Source organism: Dermochelys coriacea, chromosome 17, assembly GCF_009764565.3.
Source record: "Dermochelys coriacea isolate rDerCor1 chromosome 17, rDerCor1.pri.v4, whole genome shotgun sequence".
Taxonomy (NCBI): domain Eukaryota; kingdom Metazoa; phylum Chordata; order Testudines; family Dermochelyidae; genus Dermochelys; species Dermochelys coriacea.
Genome location: NC_050084.1, coordinates 17,367,545 through 17,389,045, shown reverse-complemented (window position 1 = coordinate 17,389,045; position 21,501 = coordinate 17,367,545). Strand labels below are relative to the sequence as shown.

Sequence of the window (21,501 nt, the reverse complement as noted above, 5' to 3'; positions counted from 1 at the left end):
GAGGACTGTCACCTTAAAGTAAATGGACACAGAATTATAATGAAAGGAGTAAAAAAAACCCAGCACTCTCTTCTATAACAAAGATTCAGCCAGTGAACGAGACTTGAGAGTCCAAATGAAATAGTAAATTATAATGCTGGCATTAGTAATTCTGCTTATAAAAGATGATACTGTATCAAAACGTGTTCATACAACACAGTGTTGTGTTAGTATATCCTTTCTCAGGACCATGACTTCACAGCCACAGTCTCTCCTGGGACTGTACTATTAGTAACAGGAAAATTCTTACAACTGCTAAGTTTTAGTGAAAAGTCACTCCCATTGAATATTACTGAGACAACTGAATGACCGTGTTTACTTATCTAAAAGACAGCTTTTCGGAAGCCAGAATAACACTGTCAAGACCATTCTACCTCCTCCCTTTCCTCTTAAACGAAAGAAAAACCTCAGAAGAACATGAGCTATAAATCACTTCTTTTGTTACAATATCCTGAAGTTTAATCTGTGGCATCAAGAGCAAAATGCCAGGACAATGTTACCTCTTCACTTCAGCTAGAGGCTGAATAAATGGAAGAAACAAAACTTTTCAATGCAAACACCCCCAAACTTTGACTGCAAACAACCCGAAGAAAGACAAACCAATTTCCAATGTGCATGCCACCTCTGCAGTGCACAACTTACATGCCCCCCAGTATGTTGTGTGCTAAGCACCTCAAAAGGTGTTCTAGAGAAGTGCACATTGCTTTGACTTACAGAGCCATTATTTATTGCCTCATTTATACTGTTATTTCTGATTTTTAAGAATATTTTGACTAAGAGACATCAACAATTAAAGGATTGTTGACTCTTGAAACCAAATATTCAGCCACCCAAGGATATTCTATATGATTTTCTATTCCATCTCTCCATCAGTGTTTGGGAAGCCCCTCGTGATTCAGAGCAAAATGCTGCTCTGCTATGCACTTTTTCACACCAACCTGCTATTCACTTTCAGCCAATGCACCAATAACCCAACTTAAGATACCAAACTCGTTTTAGGGGAAGGAACAGTTCCTAAGAGAAATTCCCTGTGAGTGAGAATTACAATTTAGAAGCGCTATGTCCACCGTAGTTCCTTTTTTTAAGCTGTCAAGCAGTGTGAAAATGTACAGATCTAAACCACTACAAGAAACCATAAACAAAAGATTATACACTTACCATCCCCTGTCCATGGCTCAACAAGGAGGTTTTCAGGCCCCGATTTATCTTCCTTTCCTTTTACGTCACATGCCTGAAGGGTCAGCTGTAGAGGCTTTCCTGAACAAGCAAATCAACAGGTTTATCAGAGCTATAAAACAAACAATATAGAGCCTGTTTGTCAATGGCATTTTAATTCTTTACACAGAGAGAAGGTAAAGAAAAAAAAATAGAGAATCACACCACCACAGGACCTTTTTACCTTGTACAAAGGAAACAAATGCAAAATCCATGTTACTGCAACATTACAGTTGAAATTTTAAGTGTACAAAGACAAGAAATTAACAATTGTTACAGTTGAAGGACCCATAACTGTCAAAACACACACATTTTGAATTAAAGAGTTCACAGCACATGAAATAATACTAAATACCAGTTTTATTATATGAGGAGCCAGAGATACAGTTGCTGTGGGAAACAGAAGTGACTTTCCAGAATTCTGAGCATAATGTTGTATAACAATATTTTATGCATAACATATTTACATTTGTCACACACCAGAACCAGCAGCTGAGTCTGGTGAATGTATTTCTCTACATTAGGTTCACACCTACATGCCTGCTACGAATATCCAGTAATTCAGGACTGGAAAAAAAGTGGTTACAGTGATATCATCAACCTGAGATGAAGTCAATTTTAAAAAACTGATTAAAAATTGTTTTTGGTACTACATCTGTTGCTAAGTCTGCATGCTAATTGTGGTTTTGCAATCACATTTTCCCATTTAAAAGTGTTTTTTTCCTATGGTGCTGAGTGAAAATCCAAACAAACAAAAGGGAACCTGACTACACAGAAGGAAATGGTGATATTGACCATACACAAACTACTGTTAAATGAGCAATGTATACAAACTGAAAACGCCAAAAAAAAAAAAAAAAAATCACTTTCAGTCATATTAATCTTATTTGTAGCTACAGAGGCTAAAACATGTCTGATAGAAGTAAAGCTTAAGTTGATACCCACAGGAAGATATTTTACTACCTTATGCTAGACCAGGTTCATGTTTAAACCTACAATCAACATCCAGATAAGTTTATTTATTGAAAGCGAAAACAAAAGAATTAGACCTAGGTCTGAGTTACACTACATGATACAGCTATGACAAAAACGTTAACAAAAATTAAAAATGTCATTCTACTCTCAGTAAAACTGGACGGAAAAAAATTCAAGAACGTTCTGTAGGAAGGAAGACTAATACCACTAGATAAATTTAATAGAGATGCAAACACCTTTACCATTTTACTACAGAGCCAACTGCCCATGCAGTTCTTGAGTGCAGGATTACAGACTTCCTTTTCCAAGGTGACATCACCTTTGGTTCTTGAAAGGATCACAAGGATCTCAAATTCTATTGCTAGCACTGCTCTGATGCAAGTACTGTTTTAGGAGACATACCTTTCTTTTCAGCTTGATAATACTCATTAAAATAAAATCCTTTTATACCCTGATTAAAAGATCAAACAACCAGTTTACACACAAAGGCAATTTGGAAAGCTGTCCGATCGATTGATCTCTCCCTCACACACACACACTCTCTGAAGATGCAGTAACTATTCATTTGAGTAGCTTTAAAGACGTCCCTGAAATATTTACCGTATTTATAAAGCAAGTTTTGTCTAACAGTTGCCATGGAAGAGATGAGTGAAGAAGCCTTGTATAGTGTGTCCAGATGATCAGTGATAGTACAAAGTGAACTTATCACTTTAGCAACACTCCCTCTGGCTAGGGCAAAAGCCAACAATGTAAGTTCAACCTCTGGAGTGGCACAACAACTAGGAGATAAAAAGACCATGTATAAATAGATAAGAAAGGAAACCTGCAGTTTCATAATCATGTACATGAAATGTTACATAAATACCAGTGACTTATGATATGGCCTATTTATATAGCATTAAGCCATCTGTTTATAAAAACTTGATAGCTAATCGTCCTGTTCCAGCTGCTGAAATCAACACTGGATGAATCATCCATTCTTTTATACAGAATCATTGAAAATGTTTTATTTTCTAGTTAAAAGCTAGAAGATAAAAAAAGGCAATTTAGCTTTATCACAGGAATTCAGTATTTGAGGTTTTGTGATACTGTTCTTTTAAAAAGGAGTACGCTCCTACTAGAACACCCTACTTCAAACATTATCAGTCTAGAGCCTCCATTTGGCACCCTTATTTCATTCCCTTATATTTTCTCTCTTTATTTCTTCCAATAGTTCTCTCTCCACATAGCTAGGAAGCACAAAAAAAGTTCACATCCCAATAACCTGGTGTAGGCAGACCCGATAACCTGAAGTTTTGTTTTACTACGTCTCTAAGTACACTTGTATGGGAAATGTGTTTATACCTATCACTTGAGGTTTTTTTATGTAAATATATTGCAAACATATTATTTATTAGGTCTTTTTCTTTATAACTTAAGACCTGGTTGACTAGTCCCTGATCACATGTAAACATTTCTAATAAAAGTATAATTTATAAAAAGACTATTAAACAAAAGGAAGCCAGTAGCAAAACTTCAAATTGATTGCAGTGGGAGCAGGATAGGTACAATCACATTGGTCTATATACCAAATTAAATCCTTAAAAGCTATTCATGATGGCAATATACTTCCTTATTACAACAGCAGTTAAGGTACAAAAAAAAAAAAACAGGCTGAAAGATGGCACCTCATGACTGCTTTTGGGACCAGATTTTCACTATTTCTAGCATGCACATTTTGGATTAATCGCTTAGAATTTATTCTCAATGGAAGAAAGGAGAAAAGTGTTATTAAATCCTCCGAAGGTCCATAAACAGTTTTCACTGCAGAACTATTGTCACAACCAACTTAACATTAAATATGTCTCAACACTATGCCAAAGAAGGAGGAATGAGCTTTTGGCTTCTAGGTCAGCTAAATGCTTAAACTGACGAGCTGAGGAAACAATTTTTCATATTTATCTTTTAATTTGTCAATGTATGAACAAAAAACAACAAATAAGGACTATGACAAATGGAAGCTATTTTTGCAGTACCCATTTACTCTATCATTTGCTTACCAAACGCTAATGAAATGTACCTGGTTATTCTTATAAGAAAACTATCTACTTCCTCCAAAACATTGGGAGATAAGAAGCTTGAGAAGTCTGTAGAACCCGACGTCAGGGACAGTGGTGGCATGTGCTGCAATGCTTTCCTACAAATGGAAAAGAGCAAGACATTAGAAATAAACTCAAGTCAGACAGAACTGAAGAGACACAAGCTTCAAAAAAGGAAGAGCCACTCAGAATCTTTATGCTTATGCGGCTGGATCTCTGTGCTTAGGGTAGATGTTCTCTACTGTGTGAGGTGCATTATTAATGCTCTTCCTGCATTAGAAATGCAAAGCATTTGGCTTCTGGATGGAGAAAGTAGGGCATGGATTTTTTTTTATTTTTTTTTAATAAAAAGAGGCTGTGCAAATATCACACAAACCTCAACCGTGCAACTGAATACATGCAGGAAGACTCTAGTTTAGTGAGATAGAGCACAACAAAACCATTTGATGAAAAGTTCTATGAACTTCTACCCAAAAAAGTCTTACACTAAGTAATTCCTTGTTTAAACATATTTTAAAACAAAGTAGCAGTCCCTTATTAAGAACTAATGATGTGCACACATTAATTTAAAAATGCAAAAATAGCTTCTCTTTTTCAAAATAGCAATACAAAATAACCTTTCAAAACTTTAATAAAATCTATTTATTTGCTTCCATAAGTCAAGATTCCACATCAGTGAGGGTAAGTTTTTCTGCTTACTCTTTAGTTCCACACAAAAGGAGCACTTTCTGGTCCAGGCCAAAATGAATTCTTATGGCAGAGTTATAAGACCCTGAAAATTGGAAGTTTAGAAAGGACAGGCTGCCAGAGTCTTAATTATTAATATTATACTAAAACCTCTCAGTACTTAGGGTTCGTCTATACTATCAAAACTATTCTGGTGTAACTATGTTGTGCTAATTATTATGGCATAAACCTGAAGCGTAGACTCAGCCTTCACTGATGGAAGGGTTTTTTCCCCTTATTGGTATAGGAACACCACTTCCCTGAATGACCGTGACTACGTTGATGAAAGCATAGCTGCATCTAAACTGGGAGTTAGGTTGGCATAGCTACTTGAGTCAGGGTTGAGGTTTTTTTTTTCCCCCCACACCTGTGACCTAAGTTGCTAGGTTGACTTAACTTTTAAGTGTAGAATAGGCCTTAGTTTCATGATCATTTTATTTTTTATATAGAATTATTTTCTGATTGTACAGTGTTTAGCTCAGGGTTTATGCTACACAGAAAAGTAGTTTTGTACAAAACACTTCACAGGGTGTTGTTTTCTGAATATCTAAAGAAGGTAGTAAAACGCAAGGCTCCAATCCCGGAAATGTTTTGCGCCCGAGGAACTTCTTCAATGGAACTACTGACATGCATAAAGTTACTCAGATGTATAAAAGAGTTTTCAAAGTCTGTGCATAGGATAAACTAGGCAAATTAGACGTAAAGTTTTCAAGGATTTTGTCACGGGAAGTAGTGGTGTTTTTTAAAACCCACATGGAAATTGAATGCCATAAAGCTGTTGTGGTTGTGTTATGATTTTAGTAAGATTTCAAACTTTGTGAAGTCATTGAGCAGATGACAGTTTGACAGATATTCAAAGAAACATTATGCAGCAAAACAACTAATCACCACAAAAGGAATGCCTGCACTGATAGACTGTAAATACCCTACCACAGCCCAGAAATATTCTGCACAATATTAATGGAAAGAAACCTTCTTTAGGAAATAGGCATTTGGAGGAGAAACAAAACTGAAAATCATTCCTGAAAAAAATCAAGGTGGGACAGGCAACCACACTGACGAGAAACAAGCACCTACAGGAGATTTTTGCCTGTCATGTGCCTGGCAAAATGTGTTTAGTTGCTTTTTGCCACTGTATAAAAACCTGTTCATCAACACGGAAGAATTTCAATACTTTGCTATGTTGCCTCTGATATGCGAGCAAGGATGAACGGGCTGCTTACCACTAACTGCAGTGTTTCAGGGGATCTTCACATATTTTCACTCATGGGATCAGGGCATCTATGTAGATGCCTTGTTCCCATGTGTGCCAACAGAGACCCTGAAAGAAGGATGAAATTCCTAAATATAAACCTAAACAACTAGACACATATCAGGGCAGATACTGTCTATCCATGAAAATGGCATAACTGCAGACTGCTCATTCCATATACCACATGGGACGCAGTACCTTTTAAATATCTGGATATGTTTTGAAATATCTGGATATGTTTAAAGAACATTCAAGATTTTTAATGGCTATTAGGATAGTAAAGGCATAAAAATTTGGAAGCCTTTTCTCCCATGAAAGGAGATGCTTTAATAAACTATTAAAATCTTATATAGGTATTGGCTATGTTAAGAGTAATTAATATATCAATATGCACTGGGTATTAGGGAAACAAAGAATATAAGAAAGAAAGAATATATTTGTAGGGGTTAAGCAGACTACATTAACAGTTAAAAGCTACAAAAATATTTGAATTGATGTGAAGCAACCACTATGTGCTCTGAGACTACAGTAGAGCCTCAGAGTTACAAACACAAAAGTAACGAACTGACCAGTCAACCACACACCTCATCTGGAACCAGAAGTGCATACCAGACAGCAGAGACCCGACCCGACCCCCACCCCAAAAAGAGCAAATATAGTATATTTAACACAGTACTGTTTACAGTACTGTAGTGTGTAAACTACTAAAAATAAGTTTAACAAAAGATTTGACAAGGTAAGGAAATTGTTTCTGTGCTTGTTTCATTTAAATTAAGATGATTAAAGCACCATTTTTCTTCTGCATAGCAAAGTTTCAAAGCTGTATTAAGTCAATGTTCAGTTGTAAACTTTTCAAAGAACCACCATAACATTTTGTTCAGAATTACAAACATTTCAGAGTTCGGAATAACCTCCATTCCCAAAGTGATCCTAACTCTGACTTTTTGCTGTACTTTTTAAGCTAATGTGTCCGTGAATAATTATTAGCTTGAGTGGACTGAAAGGACACCGTCAGGAATGAGAGTCCAAATATCTCACCTATTCTATACTACAAATTGATTTTAACTGTATTGTTTTATTTTAAGAATTACTCCATTCCTGAGAAATTACAACTGTGCTGGCTTGAAAGCAGATTTTTACTTGCAAATGCAATTCCCAAAGCTGTGCTGGCGTAATTGCTGGTGCAATTTTGGCATGATAGGGATCTAGGTGACTGAGGGCTATTCAAAAAAAAACAACTAAACTAAATTAAGCTCCATTCATAAAGAAAATGCAACAACGTTGGAAACAGGAAATTAATTCATTCTAGGCTTCTTGTAGAATACTACAAGCCATGGAAAATAAAGGTTAACTATAGAAGTATCTTGTCAGTATCCATTCAGCCATTTATTGGTATAACAAGCATGTTAGTCATCAGGGGGTTCTCAGGACAAATTATTTGGTGGCCTCAGACTGCAGCCACCAACTATTGCTGGTGGCCGCTCTCACATTTTTTCCTAAAATACTAGATTAGCTTTAGGAAAAACAAATATGCACATATATACATCCAAATCCTTTAAATTTATTTATTGCTAGCAATACGTCTGTTGGAAAAGTGATAAGCATACAACTATCACTTTTCACAGCAGACTAACTCAGCCCAGCAAGCCAGGGGACAAATTAAGCCTTAGATAGCGGGTTGGGGAGAGGCAGCAGGCGCCAGAGACGATGGGGGAAGAGGGGAGGCACGGAGGGGGTTGATGGCCTGGGGAGGCAGCAGGGGGCTGGAACTTGAAGCCCCACAGCTGGGGGACATAGCCTAAACCCTTGCAGTTGGAGCCTGGGGCCTGCCACTGCACAGCCATAGCCCAGGGCTGGAGACCAAAGCCCCACTCCAGGGCTGAAGCCCCAGTCCTGAGCTCCATCACCCCTGGGAAGGTAGGGAACTCACTGTCTGCCCGCTCCTTCAGTGTTGTGCCCCAGATGTCTCCAGAGGGGGGCAGGGCCCATCCCCTGCTGGCGGCCCCAGCAACCGAGGCAGTGCATTTAGGAGCACCAGGGAGGGGGAGGGGCTGCTGCTCCTCCCCCCAATCACAGCCTAGAAAGCTGCATCCACAAGAAAGGACCCTGGTGGCCGCATTTGAGAAATGCTGGGCTAAGCAGATTACGTCTGGGTACTGGCCATATATTACAGTGCAAAGGAATGAACATTTGTAAATTTAACAAACTGGTAACCAAGGGGATATTTAAATATTCTAATGGAGGGACTGGAAACCAGTTATACCAGACTGTGTTTCTGTCATTTATAAACTTTTTATATCGAAAAGCAATGAAAGTTTGGTACTTACTGAGTATTTTGTAGGATAGTGTGAACAAATGTTGGATTGGTTTCCATAGAAGCCGTTACCAATGAGGTCAGCAAAGACCAGTACCAGATAGCTGAAGCATCGCACACTGAGATGCCAACTTTCTTAACTCTTTGATAGCCAACAGCCCTGAGTCCATGGATTCTAGTATCACATCCATCACTAAGGCAACGCTTGATGTTTATCTGTACATCTGATGGTAAGATCAAACAAGAAAAAAAAAATAGGTAATTTCTTCCAGCTACTACTAACAATAGACACAACAGAATCACCAAGTTCAAAAGAAGAACTTCCTAAAGATCTATCCGCATTACAAAAGCGTATAACTAAAGAACCTAGTATGAATGTGACCATGTGTGCATACACTATTGCACACGTGTGCGTACACATGAACAGACCGATTTGGAAAATTTAGGCTTCAGTGGACTCACGTGACCAACTACCTGAAATAGTAGCTTCTGTAACACAAAATATGAGGTTACCTGGAGTCACAAATTATAAGTGAAAAAAGTAAACAAAATACCCCTCAAGGTGCAAATAATCAAATGTATTTTACCAAATAGCTACATCTCAAAAGGAAAATTTTTTTAAGTAAGACTCTCTGGCACTTCGATCATATGACCATGAAATGTGAATTATTTCAAAATCAGAATACAAGTATTTAAACACTGTGTCTTAGTTCCTTTGCATAGACAATATACTTTCAGAGTTAGTTTTGAGAAAGGAGGTCCCTCTGTGGGCACATCAGGAAGCTATACAAAATTTTTTTTTTTTTAAAATGGAAAACACCCATTGGAACAAAACCATTGTTCAGCTAAGATTTTAAAGCTTCAGAAATTGTCATTGGGGTCTACTCCAAAAAGGCAGCCACAGATCTATCATGCTTATGACGACAACACTAAATATAGTTTGTTAAACAAAAAGTCTAAAATATTTTTATGTTAACACTTTACAAAACTCATCTCACTCCTGTACTGACATAGGTGTGAGATATAACCCTTCAATTACGTTAATTTATTTTTTGGGTATGTTTTTTAACCAGAAGTGGGATTTTTGCTACATGCTAGCATCTAGCATATTGTGGAACTGCATAAAAGTAAGTATATTTCAGCATGCCCTCATATCTTCAAAGTGAGATGCTGGAACTGCATCCAGAATTATTTCAGTGGTCTACCTTTAACAAAAATTAAAACCATATGCTACGCCAAAAGATTTTGCAAAGCGGGCCAGGAACCACAATCAAAACTCTTTCGGAATCATGGGCTTAGCCAAAAGCCTCAGTATGAATAACACCAATTTCAGCAAGCTACCCAGCCTTTCACTTTCAGAAAAGCAAAGAAGAAAACACCAATTGTCTTTATTGACTCACACATCTGACTAATGTTAGCGTTTTCCAACAATGTCACGTAGCCAGTGATATTGCTGGGAATGTGAACATCTCGGACCTCCTGGAGATTGCTGGCATTCCTTCCAACTGCTACTGTAACCTGCTGCGGCATATAACTCTGGTCATTAGCTGCCACTGCAATGGACAGATGTCTCAGAACAACATCTGGTTTCATCTTTAAACTGTAAGATAGAGAGAGAGAGAGAAAGAGAAAGACATATTTTCTTTTCTTCTCTTTAGGAGCTAAGGGCCCAACTTTCAGCCTAGCCTCTGCCAACCTCCACTTCTACAAGCATAAGCAACTGCAATGGCATTTATCTGTCTAGGTACTCATACCTCATCACCATAGCATGCGAGTGCTTGAACGGCAGGTGCAATCAGGTATTGTCTAACTTCTACTATTTGAGGCCGTAAATACAAAAGTCACCTCTGAGAATCAGGCCCTGAAACTTTACATCATTCAGCACAATCTTTGCTGTGCTATCTTGGCCATTTCAGGAGTGTGAAAGCAGAACAGCACGATAATAGAACTGTCAGGTTTCGTTTCCACAGTATAGTAGTACCAAATAGAATGTAATAACTGACTTACACTACAGTTCAACATGGATGTTATTTGTTCTTATAAAAACTTATCTTCCACTCTATATTAAAAGGTCACGTCCATGTTTACAGAAGCAGAGATACATTTTACTTCAAGACTGACATAATGAGTTTACCTTTAAGCACTAACAAGTACAGGTATATTAACATTCATATTACAGCTCAAAAACCTTTTAAAAATCCCAGAGATGCAAAAAAAATTTAAAAAGCAACAACCTCCCTCCCCTCCCAGCCCATTCCCACATACCCAAAAACAAATGGGGAATACATATAAAACCTTAAGGTTTAACTTCAGGTCTTTTTAGCCCATTGAAATCAAAGTGAATGCTTTTCATCTCAGTGTAAAGATTAAGATGATGTAGCCGATCTCCAAAAATCATGCGTTTGCACCAGACTACTCAAAGGTACAGTCCAGTGACAGTAAAATAATCTCTTCCCACTGTAAATCCTGAAGGCTGAAACCCTAAAATCCAGGTGCCTATTACTATGCTACTCACCGTATCCAATGTGAGCGAGCACTCCCATCTGACTGCCAGAAGGATGAGGTTTCTCCATTCGTCATCTTGTCAATGTCAGCAGAGTTTGATGAGGTTTCTATGTGAATATAGCACTTTGTGACAGTTTTAAGTTTGTCCATTTCTTGGTTACCATTCAGATCACTAGGGCATTCTGTAAAGACATGGAAAAAAAGAAGTCACTGATAAGGACTTTTAAAAACAAATACTATGCACAAAAAGAAATCAAGTAGTACTGAAGGTATAATTCACAGCTCCTGTAAAACATTCTCTGCAAGTGTGTTCCATATTTAAACAGATGATAGCAAAGCATCATTACACTTTAGTAGTACACTGAGTGTGCTCCAAAGCTTCATCTTAATCTACCATTCTCAATGTGAAGTATTTCTATATTTTGTCTGGAGATCTGCAGACATTACCTTTTACCATATAGTCTTTTACACTGAAATAAAAATGGTCAGATGGTTTTATTATTAGACATGATTGCAAATGGTGAAAAAAAGCAAACTAACAAAATGAGGAAAACCTAGCCAGTCATTCTAGAGGGGGAATGGAGCTCATTGCTTCCCTGCACAAATTCTACTTGATTCTTTCAACTTGGAGAAAATAATCAAGTATGGAAGACTAGAAAATGTATAAAGTCAAGACAAAAATTTAGGAAGTGAAGTAAGCTTTTTATTTAAAGTGTCAAACACCTATTAACATATAGTGCCAGTCTTACTCAAATCCTCATACAATATGCCACTCGTATAACCACAGAAAACACGTAGCCAACAAGTTAACAGACTTCTTTTCTACTTGACAATTTGCATGCACACGGAAATGTGCGTCAGCCTCAGAAGTCACTTCCAGTAGAAGTTTAGAAAGAGCTTAGGGGGGTTTGTTGCTGCTGTGGTTTTTAATTCCTACTTCAAGCCCTAGTTACACCAATCACATCATTAGAGATATTTTAGCAAGTTCACATACCCTTTTCTTTTAGTAGAAGCCTATCTAAAGAATCCTTCAGAACTGAAGACCGCATAGTACAAATATTATTGAAGTACTCCAACACTGGGTATGGGATGACAGTACTGGAAATGCGGTTCCGATGCAAGAATCTCAGTATCATTGAAGCATGAAGACCAAGGTGCTCTTTCGATTCAGAAAATATGTCAATAAAACCTGAAGAGACATAAAAGTTACTTCTGTTTCCTGTACCACCTGCCTCACCCTACAGCAACCAATCATCACCCACTCCCCTCACCACAATCTCTTATCAATGATCAGTTGCATTTAAATCAACTAATGAATCAGCTTGGGGAAGAGTTTTCCAAAAGAAATGGTGCAAGCTTAAAACATTTAAAACTTGATTAGGAAAAGCATAAACACACAAATATGTTTCCAGTCACTGGAATGATTTGGATGGGTTGACAAGTGTTACGATTCTAAATTCTCTATTTTGATGTCTCAGATTAAAAAGAACAGTTACAAAGTTATTCAGTGACCAGCATTATGACTTTAACAGGGCTCCAGTGCATTTATTTTAATATCTATCTATTAGATTCGAATGTTAACTTGATAACAGTAATTTGACTTGAACAGTATGCTACACTGGCGGACAGAATCAGACACCCTTACTCTTCTCTGTTAGCCAGCATGAAAAGCTGTTTGTCTAGTCCTATTAATTACATCTACATTGAGCACTTCCTGAGAAGGATAATTACAATTGTGAAGAAAATTAAGCGACTGATACATATTCCATTAGAGCCTTAGGAGGCTGAAGTCTGGAAAGTGACATGTTTCAAACATCTGAAATTTGGAAGATATGCAGAAGAAATTGTGATATACATTATCCTTTTTACTTCCTCCAATGGATTACACATTAGAACATTAACTGCCAGAACTCAAAACTCTTGCATATTAAAGTTTATAATGAATAGTTCAATATTTTAGGAACTTGAAAGGATATGGCAGTTTCTGGAGTTCTCTCTCTCTCTCTAATACCTTTACTATATTTACTTTAGGTGCTTACAAACTGAGCTACTATAAGCGGTATGAAAGCTAAAATTACTCATGAGTCATGATTATCTTTGAATTAACTCAGGAAAATAAAACAAAGTAGAACCTCAGAGTTATGAATTGCAGAGTTCCGAATTCATCAGTTAACCATACACCTCATTTGGAACTGCAAGGACACAATCAGGCAGCAGCAAAGACACACAAAAAAAGCAAATACAGTACTGCGTTTAATGTAAACTACTAAAAAAAAGGGAAAGCAGCATTTTTCTTCTATATAGTCAAGTTTCAAAGCTGTATTACATCAATGTTCAATTGTAAACTTTTGAAACAACCACCATAACATTTTGTTCGGAGTTCCAAACATTTCAGAATTACGAACAACCTCCATTCCTGAGATGTTCATAACTCTGAGGTTCTACTGTATGCAAATGATGCACATTAATCAGGACTGAAAACAAAAATCAGAGAGTCAATGATAGTAGTTAATGGGTCCTTTTACTGCCTGTTATACAAAGAGGGTTGGGTGGTGAAAGAATGGATGACATGATTGCAAACCAAGTCAGATGGAGTGATAGATGAGGATCTCTCAATTACTAAATGTGATGCTGATATTGCCAACTACATGACATTAGTCAGAAAAATCACTCTGTGATGGCCAAGTTCAATGAGGAACTTGTTTTCTATCTGTGATTTAAACCATATAAATTAAGAAATTTCCTACTCACAATGAGGAAAAAAATGTATTAATGCAAGCTAGCTTGCTGGTAATTCTGGGAAATCACGAGTCTTCAAAAACTTCACTTCCATTTCTCATTTGAGGAAATGTTAACTACTTGGAGTGAAAGCAGTTCGGGGAGAAGGATTTAGGACTAAAACCACTAAATTACATTGTTTATTGCAATAGCCTCCCTTGTGTGTGGGGGGGAGGGGAGAATGCAGAGGACATAAGAGGATGAGGAAACCACTCTCACCTGGAACAAGAGAGCAAGCCTGCAGCTGTCTGATTACATGACTAAGTTCCCCTTGAAGATTGGCTCCACTGGAATTCTTGAGGGCCTCCAACATGTTCTCTACATCCACAGTGCCATCTCCCTCAGCATCAAACTGTGCAAAAGCCTGCAAGAAAGAAGAACGAAGCAAGACTGGTATTTATTCCAAACAGAAAAAGAATGGCTGTATGCAATATGGTGAACAAAAGAACATTCTAAAAGGGTTAAAGAAAATCAGCATTTCCTGCAAAACTGAATTCATGGCAACAGGAAATGTGACTTAGCCGATTATAGATGTCAATTAATTCTATGTCATGTGTGCGCCTCTCCCACAAAATCAATTAATGAGCTATATCTTAGGGAGATAACAGGCCATTTGCAACAGAGAATCAGCAGGACATTTTAACATCTCCCAGCATCTCCTCCTAATAGGGTGGGTTCACAGGAAAACTCTGTCAATCTGTTATGAATAGGAGATTAAGTCAGTTCCCCACTGCCACAAAAATACATCACTCACTATCACCACACCCAATTTACAGTGGGTGCCCTTCAAACCAGAAGGAACTTCTTGAGATAGTAAAGGTTTCAGAAATGTTCCCTATATTTAAGAAGAGAAATATTAGAAACAAAAGAAACTTTTTAAACTCCCACTATACGCTGTGCTCCTAAACTAAGCATTACATCCAAATAAAGTTTGCAAAAATATCCACAAAGTCAAAACAAGAAGTTAATAGGCGTTTAGAAGATTCCATTTCTTATTCAAGCGATTTCCAGTCTCCCAATATGTTGACCTTAGTGTACATGTATGCAAATTATAAATGTTTATATTAAGTACTGTTCTTTACACACTTAAAACAAATCTTTATATCATGTTAAACACTCATCTCCAGCTTTTATTCTTCCCCAAAACACCAAAAAGCAGTTGTGTTCAACAGGGCGGCCTATAAAAATAACAAATGCGGAATGTCTAAACTAATCCATTTTAGGGAAATGACAAACCAAAAAAAAAAAAAAAAAAAGTTCTCTCCCTCTGCAAAAATCCAAACTAGTGTTACATTTTCATAAAATTAGAACTTTAGAACTGTAACTTTTATCTAACTGCCCCCCCCCCAAAAAAAACCTAAACAAAAATAAAACCCAACTACTATGACTGGAAATGCAGCATGCAAAATGTCAGGAAGATCTGTTTCTCTTGAAATATGTAGAGGATTACCCTAACCTTAACTATAAAGAATTTAGCTGGGAGACCTACATATTTCAAAGCCAGTTTACACAGGTCTTCAGGTGCTTGTCTTATTTTTACAGTGTAGGAAATACAAGAAATCAAATTTATTGGGGGAGAAGATGTTTGTGTATGAATCCCTTGTTTTGTTGTTTGAATATCAAACTTAATATGCCCTTAAAAACAACATTAGAGCAGCGGTCACCAAGCCATCCATCGCGATTGACTGGTCGTTCCTGGAGCCTCTGCCAGTTGATCTTGATCTCCGGCCGCTAAAAGTTCGACAGCGCAGTGGGGTTCAGGCCAGGAACTGGCCAATGGGAACTGCGCGGGAGGCGCTTGCGGGTGCAGGCAGGGCATGGAGACCCGATGGCCCCATTCCCCCGAGGGGCCACAGAGGCATGCCATCAGCCAGCTGCTTTCAGGAGCGGCATGAGGCTGGGGCCAGGGCAGGCAAACTGGGAGCCACCTGTAGTAAGTGCCTCCCAGCCGGAGCCTGCACCTCACACCCCTTCCTGCATCCCTGCCCCAGCCCAGAGCCCCCTCCTGCAGCAAACTTCCTCCCAGAGCCTACACCCCTCATCTTCTCCTGCACCCCAACACTCTGTCCCAACCTGGAGCCCCCTCCTGCACCCAAACTGCCTCCCAGAGCTTGCACCTCTCACTCCTGCACCCCAATCCCTGAGCCAGGCTCAGCCAATGCACACCCTACAGTTGAGACTGATTTCACTGATTTGTGACAATCCCTGAAGGATTTTGGATCTATAAACCAGAAATGACATTAATAAAAAATAAAACTCATGAAATGTCCAATGGATTCTATAAGATTAGGTGCAGTGTGCATATGACCCCTGCACCCAAACTCCCTCCCAGAGCTTGCACCCCAACCCACTGCCCCAGGCTCAGCCAAGAGCTCCCCTCCCACACTCCAAACCCCTCGGCCCCAGCCCAGAGCCTGCACCCCCCCCCCCCGCACCCTAACCACCTGCCCCAGCCTGGTGAAAGTGAGTGAAGGGGGAATAGAGTGAGTGGAGTGGGGCCTCAGGGAGGGGACAAGGTAGATCCTGGGTTCATCTTAAATTCAAAAAGTGATCTTGTGTGTAAAAATGTTGGAGACCACTGCATTAGAGAGAGGTCACTTGAAATAACTAGTTAGCTCAAGATAGCTAGCCAGGTAACCATTACCTACTTAAACTAGGTAGACTCCAGAAGATGAAGCCTAAAATAAGGAGCCTAAAAGCCTTGACAGCATCTCTATGGCACATAGCCCAGTTTCAGTTTAAGTGTTAGAGATTTCAGTTTTTCCTACAGCTGAGAATGCGTTAGCAACAATCATCAAACACTGTTGCTAGCACAGTTTCAGTGGTAGTGAGGTTATGGCATTAAGCGTAATAGCAAAGCAAGAAACTTAGATCTTTGTTTGAGTGGAACAATATAGTGGGAATTAACTTTGTCAAACATTACTCAGGTTGTCAAAACAGAGTTCAAAGTACAGTTCAGAGTCAACCCATTGTTGTCTTAATAAGACTTTTTCTCCTGACCTTTGAAGTCAAAAGATAGTGTATCCTTATTAATACTGGGAGCAAGCAGCTTTTATGCTGTTAACCAGGCACACCCTGAATATGAAGAATCAAACACACCCTGAAATCACTTAATGACACTTCCACCCAGCATTAAACCTGGAATTATATTTGTAGCTTCCAGAATCCCATATAAGAATACGTTTAGCCCACTACTGTTTAAGCAGATGCTTACAGCTCCTGAGAGGAACAGGCTTGATCTGCTGACAGCTATTCTATCCTAATTGCTTAGGGTAACAATATATAGGTGAGATTTTCAAAAATATTTCTTGACGCTCTGATTTTTTTTTTTTTTTTTTTTTAAAAACATCCTGCGGTCAGATCTACATACATACTAAACTAGCTTTCACCTACTATGAAAGCAAGGCTAAAATAATCCACAATTTAAAACCTGTATTCATGTGATACAGAACAATGCACAATTTGCACAGGACTGCTTGTCTGAGTAATGTTTCTGTGGTCCATAGAGAACAACAACGTTTCAGTAAATAAAGCAGCCATACTATTAATTTTATTTAGGTTCTTATTGCATGCTCATCACTGTAGCACCATAGCAGTAACTAATATTTCGGGCCACTAAACGTATTCATGGTTCGGATTTTGAGCAAACATGACCATGATCTCCCTCATGACTCAGTCTCCCTTCTGACCTTTTTAAAGTATTGAACTCCTTAATAGAAATATTAAGATTAAATACTTCCTACCAAGATTAATATTGAGTACTAAAAAAAAAAAATCAGTGGGAACCAGTTTTGGAAAGCTCTTTTCAGATGGACTAAATTGAGCATTTTTGCTCAAGAAAGAAAGCATGTGAATGAGTTGCCCCCTCATCTCACAAAAAGAACAGGACTTGGCTGGATTGTCAACCTATTTAAGACTCCATTCTTATAAATGTACGTAAATTCTCCTAAACTTCATTCCTCCAAAGCTTTCAATATTGTGCAGTTTTTAAGAATAAGCGATATCTGCATATACAACATAAGAGCTGCTCAAGCACAATACAAATCTTTGAAATCTAAACTTTTGCATCATATGGACCCGTCTACACTACAGATACAACTATATCTTCATACAATGCCAATGTGTTTAACAAAGAGTTCAGTTCTGCAGCACAGAGGAGACCTAAGTAGGTACCCATATTATACTAGATCCTTTGAAAGATCTCTGATGAAAGGTCATGGGGAAATCAAAACATATTTTAACCCTATTGAATGGAGAGTTATGTTAGCACCTTGTTCTCCAACATAGTTGTATCTCAGGCCCTGAGATACTATATCAATCCATAGAGCCCAGTGGTTTAGATCATTATAAATCAATATAAAAACCCGTAAGTAGTATTTCACTTTATTACTGCCATGACAAATGAGAAATAACCTACTTTGCTGGTTCTGATAAAGAATAGGTGAGAGTACTATTCCCAGTACTTTCGCTACTTTTGTCAGCATTCATTTGAAAGAGTGCGTATGTGAAAATATGGTCAATACAGGGCTTTAAAAATTTACCAGACTAAATCTATTAGCCAGTGGCAATAAAAAAAAAGATGGAGGCAGGACCACTACTAAGGTTCAGGAATGGCATCCTAGTAAGAAGCTCAGAACCATTCTGCTAGCTGAGAAGGAGGGTGCTGAAATCCTTAACAGAGTGTTGCCCCATGACTTTGCTCAGGAAATTCATCTTTTGCACTGGCATATAGCTAGCGGATGTTACATAAGCTTGAAGTTCTCTACACCCTTTCTGACAGCTAAAAAGAAAACCATTCTCTTTCAACCTAAACTTCACCTCAGGATGTCTTCACTGTTGGGAGAGAATTCCACTAATTTTCTCCAAAGCTCAGGTTTTTGGGATTGTCCCAGCTCCTACTATAATTGCTTCTTACTCTGCAACAGCAGTGTGAAACTGACAGTTTAACTACTGGTTTTGAATAGCAACCATGAAACTAACCAAAGTCTAGTATAATTAATTCTGCTACTGCTCTTAGGAGATGTCTCCATAGTACTCCTGAGGGAATTCTGCAACAAAAAAAGTAAAAATTCTGCACCAACAAATTAAACATTGTGCAAAATTCTGCATATTTTATTTGTCAAAATAACCCAATATAATCAGGCCAGTTTCTATTATTTTGGTAATTTATTTCCATACAGACAACAAAAAAGATTCCCCCAGGAGCAGAGTTAAAGCAACCTTCTGCGTCCACATGGATCCTCATTTCAGGATTAAGGTACAAGTACCCTGAAGTAGGAGAGATGGGAAGGAAGGCAGAGAGCAGATTAGTCAGTTGAGAGTATGCATTAGCTTAGTCTGTTCCTAGTCTTTTCTCAGAGAGAGGTGAGGGTGCTCCCTACTTCTCCGAGGGCAAACGGACCCCAAGACTCACTTAGTTGCTCCTAGCTTCCCATCCTTCTTCAGCTCCCCCTCCCTTGGGATCCTTGCCCCAGGAACTGTTCCCCCCAGCTGCTCCTCCCACACTCACTGTCCCCTCCCTCAGGGCATAGCCCTATGCCTTCACTTCTCCCTTCCCCATCACATTGGCATCCCCAGGCTCCAATACCTCCCACCATTGGGGGCCCTCTGCTTCTCCCCCCCACCACCACTAGGGACCCTCTGCTTCCCCCCCCCACCCTACCAACCATTGGGGCTCCTGTGCTCCCTTATGACCCGCCCCCAGCACAGGTTACCCTATGCTTCCCCCACGTTCCCCCCCTCTCATCTTGAATCCTTGCCTGCTCCACCCTCAGAGGCCCTAACATAGCCGAGGAAACTGACCATGAGAGACACAGTCAGAGAACCCCGGCTCCTGGAGAAGAGGAACCTGCCTGTGCAGCGCTGCAAGTAAGAACTCTGCCTGGGGCATGTGCCACGAGAAGACCTCTGGTACAAAACTAGAGGGGGGTAGGTGCCCCCCTGCCCTCCCTAAATGGCACCCTGGCCAAGGCTCACAGCGGCTTCCCCACTGCTGTTTGTGTCAGCCCCATGCCTCTGCAGGGTGTGCATAGCAATGGAGGCAAGGGGTGTGCACTAAAACTGCCTCCCAGTGGGGAGCACAGGCAACCAGCTGCACAGAGGTGGGGGACCACCCTGCAGTCCACCCCCTGGGACACAGACTTGGCAGTGAAGCTGCACCTGACCTGCCTGTCCCAGTAACACCCCGGGGCCTGCCCCTCCACGTCAGATGCATCACGATAGCAAGCAAGAGGGACAGAGTCTCGCACGCACGCCCAGCCTTGCCTCCCCCTCAGACAGTGATTTACATCTCTCCCAGCTGCCAGAACTGACATGCCCACTCAGGATGGCTGCCAGGGAGAGGGGCATGACTCCTCTCGTGGCTTGTCTTTGTTTCCCTGCAGAATAATAGCTTCTGATGGGGAAGCAAACAAAAAAAATCTTTGGGGGACATGAATTCTTTGCGTGCGCAGTGGTGCAGAATTCCCACAGGAATAGCACTAGACATTCTTCCAATAATTTCCTATCTTTGCTATCACCAATTCCTCTCCACTAGAGACAGCAGCAATGAAAGTGCTAGTGTAGATAGAGTACCCAGCAGTCGTAAGTGATTTAAATATCATCCATCTAACCTTGCTCAATACAGGTTTAAAAAAAAACGGAAAATATCATGACAGCCTGTCTACACTAGTGCTATCTTCACTGATAATACCAGATTTATGTATTTGCAAAAACAAACAAAAAAAACTTAGTGTAAACAAGGCCTAAGAATGGAGCAATTGCCGAAGAGGTCTCTGTTACTCACCAGATAAATTTCACTATTGGTTAGTAACTATATTTCTCAAGCCCTCTGTCAGTTCATTTACATTTAAAACATATGATACTTTCTAGTTAAAACTCCAGAGATGTGCCTTCAGCTGTAAAGACTAGACTAGCTAGTTTCCATAGCCTAAGAGAAACCATCATTTCTAAAAAAAAAAAAATATCATATGATATAATTGTTTTGCCATTTTGGGTGGAGAGAAAGCATGACAAGATCAGGAAGAAAGGCCACAGTGAGCATTTGGCAGACCCAGCTACTACACAGCTGGCTAGTTGTACAAATATCTGTGCAGCATTTCCTCTTATACCACTTCCTATTCTTCTCTGGCCTCTTCTGATCCTCCCAATCCTTACACTCCATAGTTCCTTATATGCTCCTCCGGTTCTTCTCCCTCCTCCCAGTGCCCTCGATGTCCCACCTGTTCCCTCCCATCACAACCCCTCTAGCCCACACATAACCCCCAAATGCATTTGATGATCCCTAGCCCCTGGAACTACCTCTAATCCTATTGGCCCCCACAGTTACCCTAATGTTCCTAAAATCCCCCATTGTCCAAACTCTTTCACTGCCTTTAATCTCTTCAACTCCTATTCCTCAGCCCCAGTCCTCCTGCCCACCACAACCTCCACTCAGCTAACATCCTCTGTATCCCCAGTGTCACCACAACTTTCCCGTTTCCCTCACTAATCCCAATCACATGATGCCCCCCATCCCCGTAGTACAACTCCCAGCCCCGCTCCTGTGCACTCAGCTAGCTCCCAATGCCCCAAGCACCACTGTGTTACATAAACCCCTTCAGCCTTCCTCCATTCCTCTT

General features: G+C 39.6%; 1 protein-coding gene across 3 annotated transcripts in view; it reads right to left on the bottom strand.

Annotated features, from left to right (window-relative positions):
• Positions 1–21,501, bottom strand: part of ZZEF1 (zinc finger ZZ-type and EF-hand domain containing 1) — an 88,512-nt gene that overhangs the window by 64,674 nt on the left and 2,337 nt on the right. For all 3 annotated transcript variants that reach the window (XM_043499620.1, XM_038375637.2, XM_038375638.2), the window contains exons 2-9: positions 14,102–14,246; positions 12,099–12,293; positions 11,115–11,286; positions 10,000–10,199; positions 8,613–8,823; positions 4,289–4,405; positions 2,830–3,008; positions 1,198–1,296 (exon numbers count right to left, since the gene is read on the bottom strand). In XM_043499620.1, the coding sequence (XP_043355555.1) occupies positions 1,198–1,296; positions 2,830–3,008; positions 4,289–4,405; positions 8,613–8,823; positions 10,000–10,199; positions 11,115–11,286; positions 12,099–12,293; positions 14,102–14,246 (1,318 nt within the window). The remainder of the gene's footprint in view (positions 1–1,197; positions 1,297–2,829; positions 3,009–4,288; positions 4,406–8,612; positions 8,824–9,999; positions 10,200–11,114; positions 11,287–12,098; positions 12,294–14,101; positions 14,247–21,501) is intronic.